Below are 15,444 nucleotides of genomic sequence, written 5' to 3' on the forward strand. Positions count from 1 at the left end.
GGTGCTATGTGGCTCATGGAGGTCAACTGATTCAGCAAAATACTCAACACCCCTGTGCAGCTGTGCCATGCATGTTTTCTTTTTGCTGCTCAGGCTGCATGCAGCCACATCCTATCTTTCTAGATAATATGTGGCATTTCTTGTTATGCGGCAGTTATACTTTCCTGCCTGTACACAAAGACAGCATAGTGAAGCAAGTGGGAAGCACTGGGTGATCTTGGACAAGTCCACCTCTTTCAGCCTACCCTGCTTTGCAAGGCTGTTCTGATGCTATACAACATTCCTTTAAAGCACAGCCATATGCATGTGGACTCAGAAGCAAGACCCATTGCATTCAGTGGGGCTTATTCCCAGGTAAGTGTGCAGAAGATTACAATCGTAAGCTCCTTGAAGGATAAATATGATCTTCATTGTAGAGTTTGCATTATCATTGTGTGTAGCTATAATGTACCTGGAAAGAATGACTGAACTTTAATGGTCTCAATGATTGTGGAAAGAATAGGTGATGACGCAGGCTTCCCCTTTGAAATATGCACATACAGGAAAGCAAGGCCAGTAATCGAAGTTGAGCAGGGGAGGAGAAAGCTTCCTTGGCTTTCAAGGCCAAACCTGAGTGAAATATTCCCTGCCACTTCATATCCCACTGACCAAGATAAATGCAATTGTACCTGAGGAACTCTACGTTTTGTACTTTAGTTTTGGCTCAGCTGGGATAGGTCAAGCAGCTGCTGCAGAGCTAAACAATGTCTCTCCTAGGAGAGCTTGAACAGGAGCAAAAGAATCTTGGCAGGAGAGGGAGGGCCAAGCCACCAGAACAATCAACAATGCTCTTGACTTCCATTGATTTCGATTACGGAAGCTTGGAAAGATCAAAGTTCAGGTCAAGAAAGGAGGAACCATTGTCTCAGTTCCCCATTATGACCAGACATCTTGCATTTCCTTGAGCAAATCCTTTTCTGAGGACTGGCTTACATACTAATTTCCACTTTGGTAATTTCTGTGTCTGTGAAGTGGCAGTAAGTCATACCTAACAGATAACAGGTATTGACATAGTTTTGATCTGTGAGTGCCTGACTCTAGGGTGGTTAGGGCAGGGTGTCCTCAGTAGGCTTTCCCCATAACTAACTTGTGGGTGGGCAGCAAAGTTAGATATCTGATGGATCCAGCAATCATAAGACCAGGCAGCTCCCTGTCTCCCAGAGGGAGCCTCTGAAACTGATTCAGTGACACCAGCCAGTTTGGGGTAATTTAAATGGTCTGATAGGTTTGATCAGGGTCTTCTATTTTTTAACTCGATGAGGTCTGGGCTGTCCAACTATTCCCAGGTCTCTGTGCTATGAATTGTCCTGCCAATGGCTGTAGTATTTCCTTGGCTTTTGCTTACCAGTTGGGTTTGTTTCTCACCTGGAGGGGGGGGGGAGAATTTAGTTCTGTCAGCATTTTAAAGCTAATCAGCCTCATTTTAAGCTAAGGACAATACACGGATCAAAATATGATTAGACATAAGTGTCCATGTACAGGCAAGTATCAGCATTTACATCATGGGCCCAGGTGCTCATTTGAGTGTGTGAGTATGATTCTGCACCTGCTCAAATTTTGGAGTATGATTTCATGCCCCAAAAATGCACACCAATTTAGGATACAATACATTTAGAAATGTGTACATTGAGAGAAAACACATTGTATTTTGTGATAAAACATGTAACTATATATGGATTTTCATTTAGGTTTTAAATGCAAAATGAGACACAATAATAGAATCAAAGAATCATAGAGCTGGAAGGGGCAAAAAGGGTCATCTAGTCTAAGCCCCTGCAATGCAGGAATCATTTTGCCCAACACAGGGCTCAAGCCCATGACCATGAGATTAAGAGTCTCATGGTATAAAAGTAGTATAGAATTGGAAGGGACCCAAGGGTCATCTAGTCCAACCCCCTGCAATGCAGGAATCTCAGCTAAAGCATCCATGACAGATGACCATATAAACAAACAAATAAGTAAATACATCTCTCTTACAAATCATCAAAAATATTATTTACACGGGCAAAGAGATCTACACTTTGATGTGACACTTCGTTCATTTATCACTCCAAGCCATTGTCTGTATGAGGTAAGAAAGGGGACATAATCTGTATCTTAAAGCTTTTAAAAAACCATCCCTATGTAACCTTTTATACCCTTGAAAAGAAGCAGGCACAAAGATGCCTTTGTCAGAAATATCAAGACTCGTAGAAGAAGATGGACACTTGAAACAATTCCCTCAGCAGAATATTTGCAGCTGTCACTGGGAGGTTCTGCCCTGTGCACCTAGATACTCCCTGTTAAGCCATTAAGTGGGAGAACCACTAAAATTGGTACTTAGCCATCACCACCATCCCGGACAATAAGCAGCTGCAGCAGCAAAGTATATGTTGGATGAAGCATGGAATCTTTGGTATCTGGCTCAGCAACTGAAGCCACCTACCAGGAGGAGACTCTTCAAAAGGTCGATTCCTTCTGTGTCCAGTCTGCAAGAGAAGAAAGGAGCTTGGGAGGCAATTGTCTATTGTCAAGGGCAGTACACTTGGGACACGTGTACACCAGAACATATGAAGAAAAGCTGTGGAACGTCTAGAAAATACTAGACCACAAGTGGCAATTTAGGTTCTTTCCTGGGGAAGAGGCAACTCAACAAGTTGGACATATATGCTGCTTGCAGAATGCTGATGCCACCTAGTGGCAGCCCCAGAAAGACCAAAAGGAGATGGGGATGGTGTATATAGTGGTGCACCGCAAGACGAACGCCTCGTGAGACGAAAAACTCGCAAGACGAAAGGTTTTTTCGCTTTCGAGTTGCTTCGCAAGACGAATTTCCCTATGGGCTTGCTTCGCAAAACGAAGCTTGCCCCGCAAGCTCCGGGGATAGCGGGGAAGCGCAGCACGTCTTCCCCGCTGTCCCCGGACCTCTTTTGAAGCAAGGGGCGGCGGGGAGAAGATCGCTTCTCCCCGTTGCCAGCCCCGCAATCTCTGGGGACAGAGGGGAAGGCGCGCGCGCCTTCCCCTCTCTCCCCGGACCCCTTTTGAACCAAGGGGCGGCAACGGGGAGAAGTGATCTTCTCCCCTCCGCCCCTTGCTTCAAAAGAGGGGACAGAGGGGAAGGCGCGCGGCGCTTCCCCTCTGTCCCCGGACAGTCTCCATAGGAACGCATTGATTGATTTTCAATGCATTCCAATGGGAAACCGTGCTTCGCAAGACGAAAAACTCGCAAGAAGAAAAAACTTGCGGAACGAATTAATTTCGTCTTGCGTGGCACCACTGTACTGAGAAAAAGAAGAACTGTTGATCATATGTTGATCACAATGCAGATTATTGATATACTATTCCACACAATTAACAGAGATTCTTCTGTCACCCTTGCTTGTTTTGTGTGCATGTTTATCCAGTGAAAAACAAGAACTGGTGCTTTCCTTCCCCTAGTATTTTCCAGCAGCAGAAACCCATTAAGAAGTCTGCCCTGCCTTTTAAGGCCACTGTCCTACCTTGGTGCATGGTTTATCAATGGCTGGGCTCGATACTGTGTGAAATTATATGCCTTGAATTCCTCATTGGATGTGATGCCCGGCCAAGATTCTTCTGTAGGGGTTCCTGCAGGAAATAGGCTTAGTTGCACATTTACTGTATCCACATGGAGCGTTGCACAAGATGGAATCCAATATCTGGCATTTAGAATTTAGAATCATGAAAAACTCAACACAGAGGGAGGGAAATCCATCCACCCACAGACACAAAGCCCTTTTCACGACAGAGGAACACTGAGAAACACACTTGCTGTTAAAAGACTCAGAAACCAAATGGAGTGTTGGGCTGTTAGAACACAGGAGGATGGCTGATGCTGAGTCACTGAACTTATTTAGCCTACTGTTGTGTAATCTGACTGGGCTTCTCTGGCCCTGCTGTCTCAGACCCTTTTAAACTGAAAATGATGGGTAAGAAACTTGGGACTTTGGGCATTTACATCCCACCTTTCCTAGGAGCTAAAGGTGTTTCACATACTTCTCCCCCTCCACATTTTATCACCAGGACAACCTTGTGAGGTGATTTGACCAAGGTCATCCAGTGAGCTTCATGGCTGAGTGGAAATCTGAACCCTGGTCTCCCTGGATGTGCTCTTAAACGAAATCAGAACAAAACAAAATAAAACCTTGGATGCATATTTAAATTATGAAAACATCATTGACAGAGATTTGCTTTGGGGGCTGTGCATTCTGTCACCAGCCAAATAACCCTGCTAGTTCACACGTAGCTGTTAAAGGCTACAGTTTTTTCTGTATTCTTCTATTCATTCCACCCTCCTCCCCAGTCCACATCAAGAAGTAGAGAATTACAAAGGACTCACCCAATGTCCTGAATATTAAATGCAGCTCTTCTTTCACGGTCGATCCTGGGAACATGGGCCGTCCTGTGACCATTTCATAGTGTATGCAACCCACACCCCTACCACAGACCAAAAAGAGATACAAGAACATGAAGCAATCAGGTCCTTCAGAACATCCTATTCTCTGCCAAGTCTTCCTTTCATTGCTTCAGTCTCTGCAGAAAAAGCAGGAGGACCTCCAAGATGTTTTGTAGAAGACAATGTGAGAGGCAGGAACTGTTTTTCTCCCCCCCCCCAAACTAATCAGTAGAGAAAAGAAGGACTTCAGGAACATGAAGGAACAAGCCATGAGAAACTGCCTGTAGCTGGGATGGGGAACCTATAGCTCTCTAAATGATACTGGAGCCCAACTCCCACCAGACCCAGCCAGCATGGCCAATGGTCAGGAATGATGAGTGCTGGCATCCAGCCAAACATCTCTAAAGTACCAAGTCCCACATTCCTCCTGAATAGTGTTAAACACTGAAAAGGCTCTGGAAGCAATATGGAGAAGGCAAACCAGGAGAAAAAAAGGCACAATGGAGAGAATTATTGTACCCACCCTTTCCCAAACACAGACCCCTTGGCTCACCACATGTCAATGGGAGTGGAGTATTCTGTGGATCCTAGTAGGACATCAGGAGGCCGATACCACAATGTGACCACTTCATTGGAATATGTTTTTGTTGGGACAGATTTGGCTCTGGCTAGACCTGAGGGTGGAAGGGAAGTCAGTGAGATGCAATCCTGTGGTTTGCGACTACCAGTTCCATCCTGACAGTATGTGTGAGGGACAGTGATTCCCCAGAAAAGGCGTGGGCTTTAGCAGGTACCACACTATCTACCATGACTCCAACAGTGGCCCTAGAGAGTGGCTGGGAGTATTTTTATTAAAGAATCAAGAGAAAAATACAGTGGGCTGAGCTAGGAAAAATCAATTTCGTGATTGCTTCACTGAGCAGGCATTGCATAATTGTATAACCTATAAGAGCAATAATGGAAATTGTTCCTTGGATTTGGAAAGTAAACCCAGCAGCCCAACAGGATTCATGGAGCATCACAAATTGTAATGCTTTGCTAATGTTGGTCATATATTCCACAAGCGCTGTTGAGAGCTGCACAGAGGTGCAAAGCATGACAGATCAGAATATTTGGAATACAAGTTGCCAGTAGCACAATCTTAGACAAGTCTATTAAAAAGTGGGTCTCACTGAGTTGAGCTGAGCTTACTCTGAGGTGACTATGTATAGGATTGCAGCCTAAAGATGCTTGTGTGTGGGGGGGTGGAGTTTCATATGGTCTCTAAGCCACAATGTATAAAGCACCACATGAACAAATAACTGAAAGTCTGTGTTTGGCAAACACCTTCACTCCGTTTAAAACTTGTTGCATGTAAATTAGAAGTGGGGTGGGGGGCAGTAGTGGTAGAAGTCCCCCAAAAATAATTTCCTCACAATCTGAAAATGTAGGAGCACCTAAGCCAGGGATAGGAAATTGGTGTCCTCCAGAGGTTGCCGAATCACAGCTCCCTTCCTCCCAAGACCATAGGCCATTCTGGCTGGGGCAGATGGAAGCTGCAGTCCAAAAACATCTGGCAGGACACATGTTGGTCCTTCTGCTCCCTGACATAGTGCCCTCCTATTCAAAACCGAACTGAAATTTGTGCTGGCATTTCCCCAGCTTATCTCCTAACTTACCAAAATCTGCGAGTTTCAGTTCCCCTTTCCCATTAATGAGCAGATTCTGTGGTTTGAGATCTCTGTGTAGGATCTTGAGCTGGTGGCAGTAGGACAAACCACGCAGCAGCTGGAACATGAAGATCTTGGAACCACAGGGAAAGAAGAGGGGAGAGAAAGCAGTTAGAGATACTTTAATGGTAGACTCTGCTCTGTGGAGAATTAAGGCATGAGATATCATTCCTGAAAGAGATGGAAAATCCTCTAACTTGGTATTGGGGGAACCTGCATAATTTGGCCCACCAGACGTCCAGTCTCAGAGCCGGTTCACCCATGAGGCTAGGAGAGGCAGCCACCTCAGGCAGCATCCCTCTTGGGGTGTCACCTTTGTTCTGCTGCCCAGCTTTGTTGCTGGTCTCCCCAGCCTCTAGGGGTCAAGAGGGACTAGTGGCAAAGCTCTGTGGAATGCCTCCCCTCCTGCTGAGTCAGTGAGAGGGGAAGTGTTCTGCCACTCAGCTTTGCCACCTGGTTGGGGGGCTTTGCACCAGCTTCTGCTTAAGGGAGGAGCTGATGCAAAGTTCCACTGCAGGGCAGGAAGGGGGATCTGGAAAGGACCTGGCAGTGGAGATTCATTATGGAGTATGCACCCCATCATGGGGATGACAGCAGGGTGTTTCACTGGAGGTGCCAAAACACCTTGGGCTGCCCGAGTCTGGTCTAACCCACAAGGCCATTCTGGGCAAGTCACACACACTTGCCACTCACCTGCCATCAGGTGTGGGACAGGTAAAGCTGTGACTACAGAGGAACAAGCAGAACACATCCTCAACTGTGTACCCTCAATTGTTCCTTTCCTGCGCCTGACATAGGTCACCATGTGACTGAAGGGTGGGCAACCCTACCCACTTGCAAATGGGGCCCATGAGGGGTTGGGATTCCTACCCCTGCCCTGACTTGAAAGCCTACCAATCATTTTACAGAAGAGGAAGCCCTGCACCTATCCAGCCTGTTCACTCACCTTCACATTGTGCATGCTCATCAGATTCCCACAGTTATCCAGGTACTGCTTCAGGTCACTGTCCTGCAAAGACAAGCATGTCCTGAGAGGCCCCAGTTGCCTTGAAGACCAAGGCCCCTGAAGTGACCAAACATGTATTTGGCAACAAAAAAATGCAAGTCAAATAGTATTTCCCAGCATTTCCAAAGCAAGGTAGACGCTTGAAGTGAAGTGTCTCCTCTGGCTCATACACAGATCAAAACTACACAACCTTTCCAGATGTATCTGTTTTGTTATATGAATGCATACTAGTAGATTGCTACAGCAAGAGATTCGAAGTCACTATCCTAATCAACATAGCTAGGTCAGATTCAGTCCAAGTATTTTGTCCCTTAACTGGCACGTATGTTGTGGAGAATTTCCAGGTTCCCTGAACTCAAACCACATTTTGTTCTGAGAAAACACACACATTTTTCTATTGCTATTTAGGGAAAATCCTATTCACACCTAGCTGGGAGCAAGCCCACCAAACCCAATTGGACCTGCATGGTGTTCCACCTGGAATATTGGTAAGCAATTGTGGTCGGAGAACATGATTTCTTTTTTTTTTTACTGTGTACTACATGGAGACCACATTTTCTGCAAGATGCTGCTGTTGGGGGGCAGGGAACCTTCAGACTTACCACTGACCCTGAACACATGATGCTGCCTTTTACCTTTGGTCAATCTATCTCAGTACTGTCTGCATTGACTGACAGCAGCTCCCCAGGGATTCAGGTTAAGGACATAGCTGGCCCTACCTGGAGATGCCAGAGATGTGGGATGTAAACACAGGAGCAGTCAATGACAACATTCCTAGAGTGTACATGTTAGAACATGGGGAGGGATGTCTGTCCAGCAAGCAGGTAAACTTCCTGGGGACGGACTTCCTCCGCATGTGACCAGAGGTGGGTGTGGCCTCACCTGTGCAGGTAATGACAAAAGCACAGGGCAGGCAGCCACTCTCTCTCTCTGCCATTTTCCTTCGATGAAGAAACATCTAAGGATGCTCTCTTGACTCCCAGCCAAGAGAGGAGATAAGGACTATCTTGCTACAAGATAGATTCTGAATGTATGTAACCTTTTTAAGCTGTCTGCCTTCTGGGATCATATTGTGAACAGAACGTGAGTAAACTCTTTTATACTTTTATAAAGACTGTGTCGTGTCTTGTATTTTAAGAGGGAACAAAGGGGAAATTACCAGAGTAATTATTATAGAGGTTCTAGCGAACCTGTGCAGACGTTACCGTTGCGAACTTAAAGGGGAATGTCTATAAACTCTGCTGATATTTTGGGAACTTGTTATCACAAGTTGGATAAGGATATAATTAGTCAATATATCCTCTCCTGCACCCCAGAACATTCCCACAAGAGATACAGTGGTGCCTCGCAAGACGAAATTAATTCGTTCCGCGAGTTTTGTTGTCTTGCGAAGCACGGTGTTGGGAAAGTTTTGGAAAAGCTTCAAAAATCACCAAAGTCTTCAAAAACCTCAAAAAAGGCTACCACACCGCGTTCTATGAGTTGCTCCTCGAAGTCAAGTCGCAACTGTATTAACGGTGTTAAGAAAAAGGAAACAAACTTGCAATACATTTTCGTCTTGCGAAGCAAGCCCATAGGGAAATTCGTCTTGCGAAGCAGCTCAAAAAACGCAAAACCCTTTCGTCTAGCGAGTTTTTCGTCTTGCGAGGCATTCGTCTTGCGGGGCACCACCATAGAACCTGTGATCTTCTGCATGTGAACCAGATGCTCTACCACTGAACTACAGCCCTTCCCTTACTGCCCAAATAACACTTGCGCTGCAGACAAGCCTGGACCAGCCAGCCTCTCCGTAAGACAGAAGGTCCTGACTCACCAGAAACTCAAAGACAAGAGTTAGGGAGCATTTCGTGTGAATGATATCATGGAGGGTCACAATGTTCGCATGCTTGAGGTTCTTCAGCAAGGAAACTGCAAGGCAGAGAGACTTCAGTCACAAGGGTGTGCAGGTGGGGTATACGCCGTGCACTAAAATCTCAGGCCTGGGGACTGAAGGCAGAGCTCTAGGCTGTGGCCCTCAAGAATCCCCCCAGACCACAACTCCCTAGCCAGACCCCACACCAGCCCTGTCTGTGGCCCTCAAGAATCCCCCCAGACCACAACTCCCTAGCCAGACCCCACACCAGCCCTGTTTCTCACACTCAGTGAGTGTGTCTGTCTGTCTGGAATGTGCCCTTGAACTCTGATAATGTTTCTTGCTTGCCTGGATGGAGGGTGGGGGTCTGTGAGTGGGGGTAGAAAGAACCCTATTGTACAAGGTAAAATTTACATTTGTTACCTCACCCACTCTGGCATCTGGATTAGCCCTCCCCCCCACTGGCATGTGGCACCCACTGTCAGTATTTCCATTGCTACTATTGCAGGTTCACATGATCGGATGTTTCCATTCCTTATCATGTTTGTGTATAAGCAAGGCAAGTGTATGTGGAAATAGCACTGCCTGATGTTTCTCCGTTTGTTTACATTTTGGAAAACGAACCCTGCTCCTCACCTTCCCTTATAGCTGTGCAGGGGGCCCCTTCCTCGTGCTCTAATCGGATCTCCTTCAGGGCAACCAGGTTTTTGGTGAGCTTGCTGCGCCCTTTAAAGACAGTGGCATAGGTGCCCTGAGAGGAAGAAGCCAAGAAAAGTAAGCAGCTCACTAACAAATCCCACAGCAAACCCCACTCATTACTCCCTACACAAAACAGCATTATTCTGGTAATGCTGAACTAGATTAGATCTCTGTAGCACCCCTGCTTAATTTGGATTAAAAATGACCCCTTTGCAGTCTTCTTCCAAACAATATCTTCAGATGGGCTTCATCTGATTTAAAACTTTGTCTCTTTTGGGTTGACAAACTAGATTTATTTCTTGTCATGCTTCTTTGAGAAGCATTTGCTGGTAAATATATGCTTAATAATCTGCATCAAATGATCTGAAATTAGTTTTAAAAAAGAAGTTTATTTCAGCACGGAGGAAGCATTCAATTTGGGAAGCACATCCTAGTCCGTACTATAGGACACTAAACAGAACCAAATTGTTTCCTTATGCTGTTGATCCCTTGCAAAACTTTTGAAAAATTCTATTCACAACTCAAGGAGCAAGTTTAAATGCAGGCAAGGAACCTGGTGTCTCTCCAGATATTATTGGACTCCAACTCCCATCAGCCTCAGCAAGCAAGGTCAAGGTTCAGGGATGATGGGAGTCAAGGCCCAGGAACACCTGGAGAGCCACTGGTCCCCTAGCCCCATTTTAAATCTATAAAACTCTTAACATATCAAGACTGGCTCCCAAAGTGGATGACAACAGTTAAAATTCTATCACAAAGACACAACATGGGAGTAGAATGATGACAGAGCTTATTCTTACCTCCCCTAGCTTCTCCAGTTTAACATAGGTTTCCATCTTTCCAAACCCAATGTCTGACTGTCATGAAAAAGGAAGAAGTGTCAATACAAAAGATCACATTCTCTTCCTTAGGAAACTTAATGATGATCACATTCTGCAAAGCAGTTCTTGCCTGCAATACATTTGGTGGAGAGGAAGGGGACAAAAAAATCAAGGCAGGTCCTTGAACACACAGTTAAACACCTTGTGTGAGCTACTTTTTGCAAAAGTGAAATCATGGACAAGTCCCCATAGTGCTAGTGCATAATATATTCAGTGAAATCGCTTTCTTCACTTGGGGTGTGTTGCAGCAAGGAAAACTTCCAATTGCTTTCATTTCTCACACTTCTCCATCAGTCTGCCAGATTGTTCTGTTCAGAGAGCTGTTTAAGCTGCCTAATTGGGTCTTCCCTTCCCATTATACAAGATTCCCTTGTGTAATGCCTTTCGATCCTGGCTCAGCATTGACCTGGGGTCAGGAGAACCAGGTCAATCTCCCCAACCTCTTCCACCAACACCTCATATGGCCCTGAATAAGCAGTTAAATGTTGTTCACATCCCATGTACTCTATTCTTGCTGAATATCAAAAAGGGCTAACAATGCCTCTTGTTAAACGTTGCATATTTGGCCTGCATTTTACTGTGTGAACATGGTGTTTGAATGTACGTACCATTTGTAAACATGATGGAGTAACAGGATTAAACCTTCTGTGGTGATAAGAGGCTTTTCAAAGCAAGTATTAATGCTACTTAGGTCATGTATTGCCTTTTAAGCGTGATATTATTCAGCACCAGGTGGTGGTAAAGAGACAGCCACCTTTGCAGAAAAGGACCCATGGGATTCAATAAATATTTCATTTTCAGCTCAATAGGGAAAACTTGTGAATGGGCTGCATCTGAAGCAATTTAGGATCATGAATTAACCAACGGTTCTCGCTCAGTATTTCGGGTGTTTTCTTCAAGCTCAGCGCCTAAATACTGGGGGCAGGGAACGTGAACAAGATTCTAGCCATGGGATTCAGATCGATCAATCACACTGCAACTTAAAACACACAGCGGCTGTGAGTGTGGAAAGCAGAGAAAGAAAGGAATTCAGGGGAGCTGCTTTTGCTAAAGAAACAGGGTGGTAAGGATGTTTTTAAAGTGTGTGCTTAAAGTGACACATAGCTTGTCCCTTTTCCTGGAATCAGCTACCGGTATTTCAACACAATGCACTTCTGACATACTTCTCTAGTCTGGCACTCCTACGCACCTCCAAGTAATGCTTAGGACTGGATTGCAATGCATTTTAGATACCTCAGAGATGTTACACGATCCCCACACAAAAAGCGTCCCTCTCCCTGCTTTTCTGCCTCCAGCTCAACAAGTTTCTTGGCCTGATCAATTGTTGGTTTAAAATGAATCTTACAACTATGATTCCTACTGGATCTAAAGGGTCAACCACACACAAACTCTGAAAACGGGTTGCAACCTGCACAGACATAACCCAGGCAGGACTGGCCAGAGGTGGAGTGGAAAAAACAAACATTTTCCATATTTTAAGCAGGAATACTTCTATTTGCGTGTGAAAATGATAATAAGGCTGCAGACAAAGCAAAGGAGGCTTTAACATGACCCAATGTTTCACAAAAGTAACAGCCCCACATTTGTGAGTTTCAAAGAAGCACACATTGTTAATTTATGAGGTTATTGATATTTATGGGACACTTGCTTCAGCTGCATATATTTTATTCAAGAGACAAACAACACTGCACAGGTAAATGGGAAACCCTGAGATATAAGGTTTCATTCTTCTTTCCGCCTTAGAGTTCTGAGTTCCAACCCCACCTCTTCTTGGGGGAAAATAAAGAGCTACTTGCTGGCCTTAGCTGCCCAGAGGGACTGGAATAACTGAACAGAACACATTTCCGATGCAGTTTCAGTACTGAAGTAGGTGTTTGCCCTGGTTTAGGCCCATCACACTTGAGCTTTTTCATATGTGCAAATGCACAGGGGCAAAGTTCTGCTGCGTTGCATGAACTTGCATGTTCTAAACCCCTGTCAAAGAGTGGGACTCACAAGAGAAGCCCGTCGAGACATCCTGCTAAGAGGCTTTGAAATTTCTGGACTTTCCATCTCTAGTTTCTGGAGGAACTCTGGGGGAAGGCGAATATCCATGGGCAGAGAGAGGCGCTTGCTGACGTCCTGTGGAGAAGAGCAGCACAGAATTAGTTCCCAAGGCCTCCTAGCTATCCAAAAGACTTCTGGTGGTCACAGCCCTAATGCTGTATGTCCCACAACAACCCTTTCATCTTCTGCTCATTTGGAAACATAGAACAGTTGCAGCGCTAGCATTTGAAGGGTGGGAGAAATACAATTAAATGCAACTACATTGCCTTGTTTATATGTTTCACTTCTTCAAACCACTCTCTAGCCTCAAACTGATAGTGAAGATGAGGCAGGAGAGCCAGGCTTTAGTTTTGAGCAAGTGGTATGTGTGTTCTCTTAAAAATACATGAATTCAAGCATTTATGTCATGTTGTGTGACTTTAATCTCTAAATACTGGGTCTCAACTTTGTCTGGAGCTAATGCTCATGTCCTCTCACAAAGAAGCGATTCCCCCATCTATGGGTATAGGAGAAATAAGTGTTGCTTCTCAGTAGGCGGACCATGGCATTTTGCATATGCTTTAAAGGCACACTTTTGTGTACAAATGGAATTCAAATTCTGATGCCGGGGGGTGGAATTGTAGCTTGCAAATTCAAGAAGTCACTAGCCTCTACCGGCACAGACATGTTCCCCAGAAAAATAACTCCAAGTTCCCCAAGGTCACATAATGTACTTTGCCAACGCTGACCACTTTACGGGAACATCCTTGAACAGGCACTCATGCAGCCATTTCAAAGCTATTTCAAAGTTTCGTAAGAAGAATTCCTACACTGAGTAAAGCACACACATCTTGAAGACTAACTGAATACACTAACCGGGGGAGGAAAGCACAAAAATGTGGGAAGGGGCCATCAACTTTGTTCCAGTGTTGATGTTGTTGTTGTTAGATATTTGATTTGTATATCGCCCGAATCTTTTGGGAGCTGAAAAGTGGGGTATATTAAAATAAAATACCGTACTTTTCGCACCATAACACTCAGTTCCCCCCCAAAAGGTAAAGGGAAATGTGTCTGCGCGTTATGGAGCGAATGCAGGCAGGAGGAGCCACTCTTGCTGGCTGTTCGGCAGCCTCTCTTCCTCCCCTTGGCTTGCTGAGAAGCCGACAACAGCTGAATGTCGGGAGACAGCCTCTCTTCCTCCTGTCTGCCTGCTCTATGGCTTTTTGGCGAGGTGGGAGAAGGGAGGCAGCTCGGAAGCCGGCAAGAGCTGCACGCAGCGTGTAAAAGCCAAGGTGGGGAAAGGGAGACAGCCTCTCTTTCTCAGTGTCTGCCTGCTCTATGGCTCTCCCTTACACAAATGTAAGCGGCTCTTACTCTGCTTTCTTTACAATGAGCTGGAAGGAGGGACAAAGAGGGCATCCCCTTCCGTCCCTCCCCTAGCACCTCACCGGTAAATTCAAACAAAGCGGCTTACAAGGCTCGTATCCCTGAGTCTCCTCCTCCTCTTTTTGCTCCAGTTCGAGGCAAGGCAGCTGCACAAATGTGAGTTCCCCCTCTCTCTTCCTTCCTTCCCTCCCTCCCTCCCTCTTCCAACTTCAAAAAATATTGGGGGGACAGCCAGGTAAGCCCCACTGACATACCACAATGGGGGGTGGGGGATGACTCCCTCAAATATTTAATTGGGTGGGTGAAGGCACCTAGGCGTATAGGAGTTGGCTGCTTTGCCTAGGACAAGTGTGAGCTCCCCCCCCCCCTTCCTTCATCACTGTATTGGAGATACCATACATTACTGACAGTTCCTTCATTCACGTGGTTACAAAGCATGGATCCACATGGATCCTCAGGATTTTTGCACTGGGTCACCCCAAATTCACCATCAGATCACATAGCATGTCCATGGCTACAGCTTGCACCAAAAAAATCACGCACCCACTGTTGCCTGGGGCCGCAGTGGTGCAAAAACATGGTTACAAAGCACGGATCCACATAGATCCTCAGGATTTTTGCATTGGGCTACCCCAAACTCATCGTCAGATCACATGTCTGTGGCCACAGCATGAACCACAAAAATCATACATCCACTGTTTCGTTTAGATTTTTTTTTCTTGTTTTCCTCCTCTAAAAACTATGTGCATGTTATGGTTGGGAGCGTGTTATAGAGTGAAAAATACGGTAAATTTCAATTGCAACACTAGTTCTTTTCTGATATGAACAGACCACTCATTCTCAAAGGCAGATTCTTGGTTGACTCTGATTCTCAAACAGTCAGCATTCTGTTGCAATTAAAAGGGGACCATAAACATCGTATCTATTAGAGCTAATGACAAAATTTCTCCAAATTTTTCTGAGAATACACCTGATGACATTTCAGAAAGCATTTCAAGAATTCTTTTTCTTTTTCTCAGCCTCCTAGAAAAAGAAGACCACTTTGCATAATACCCCCCCCCCCCAATATTATTATTATTTTGGGGGCAGCTGCCATCTCAGCTCCACAATGTCCTGGAACACTGGCATTGTGGGGGATGTAGAATGATGGCCAGGCTGCCACTACGACAAAAAAAGAGGAAAGAGTCTATGCTACTTGTCATTGCTAACGGTGAGTGCCATGCCCGGGAAACTGCTGGAGAATTTCTTTTCCCTCTGGAGAAATTGTGTGAAATGGCACCCCACCCACTCAGTTTCTGTGCCCACAAATAGGGTGGCGAAATTCAAGAGGCCATTTGTAAAGGTAAAGGTAAAGGTACCCCTGCCCATACGGGCCAGTCGTGTCCAACTCTAGGGTTGTGTGCTCATCTCACTTAGAGGCCGGGAGCCAGCGCTGTCCGGAGACACTTCCGGGTCAC

At 45.5% G+C, this 15,444-nt stretch overlaps 1 protein-coding gene across 5 annotated transcripts in view; it reads right to left on the reverse strand.

Annotated features, from left to right (window-relative positions):
- Nucleotides 1–15,444, reverse strand: part of CDK18 (cyclin dependent kinase 18) — a 96,631-nt gene that overhangs the window by 4,601 nt on the left and 76,586 nt on the right. For all 5 annotated transcript variants that reach the window (XM_081193518.1, XM_081193517.1, XM_081193520.1 and 2 more), the window contains 10 exons: nt 12,572–12,697; nt 10,496–10,552; nt 9,636–9,750; nt 8,961–9,055; nt 7,088–7,150; nt 6,091–6,214; nt 4,986–5,106; nt 4,376–4,473; nt 3,519–3,624; nt 2,465–2,507 (listed from right to left, as the gene is read on the reverse strand). In XM_081193518.1, the coding sequence (XP_081049644.1) occupies nt 2,465–2,507; nt 3,519–3,624; nt 4,376–4,473; nt 4,986–5,106; nt 6,091–6,214; nt 7,088–7,150; nt 8,961–9,055; nt 9,636–9,750; nt 10,496–10,552; nt 12,572–12,697 (948 nt within the window). The remainder of the gene's footprint in view (nt 1–2,464; nt 2,508–3,518; nt 3,625–4,375; nt 4,474–4,985; nt 5,107–6,090; nt 6,215–7,087; nt 7,151–8,960; nt 9,056–9,635; nt 9,751–10,495; nt 10,553–12,571; nt 12,698–15,444) is intronic.

The sequence above is a fragment of the Podarcis bocagei genome, assembly GCF_964188305.1.
Source record: "Podarcis bocagei genome assembly, chromosome: 5".
NCBI lineage: Eukaryota > Metazoa > Chordata > Lepidosauria > Squamata > Lacertidae > Podarcis > Podarcis bocagei.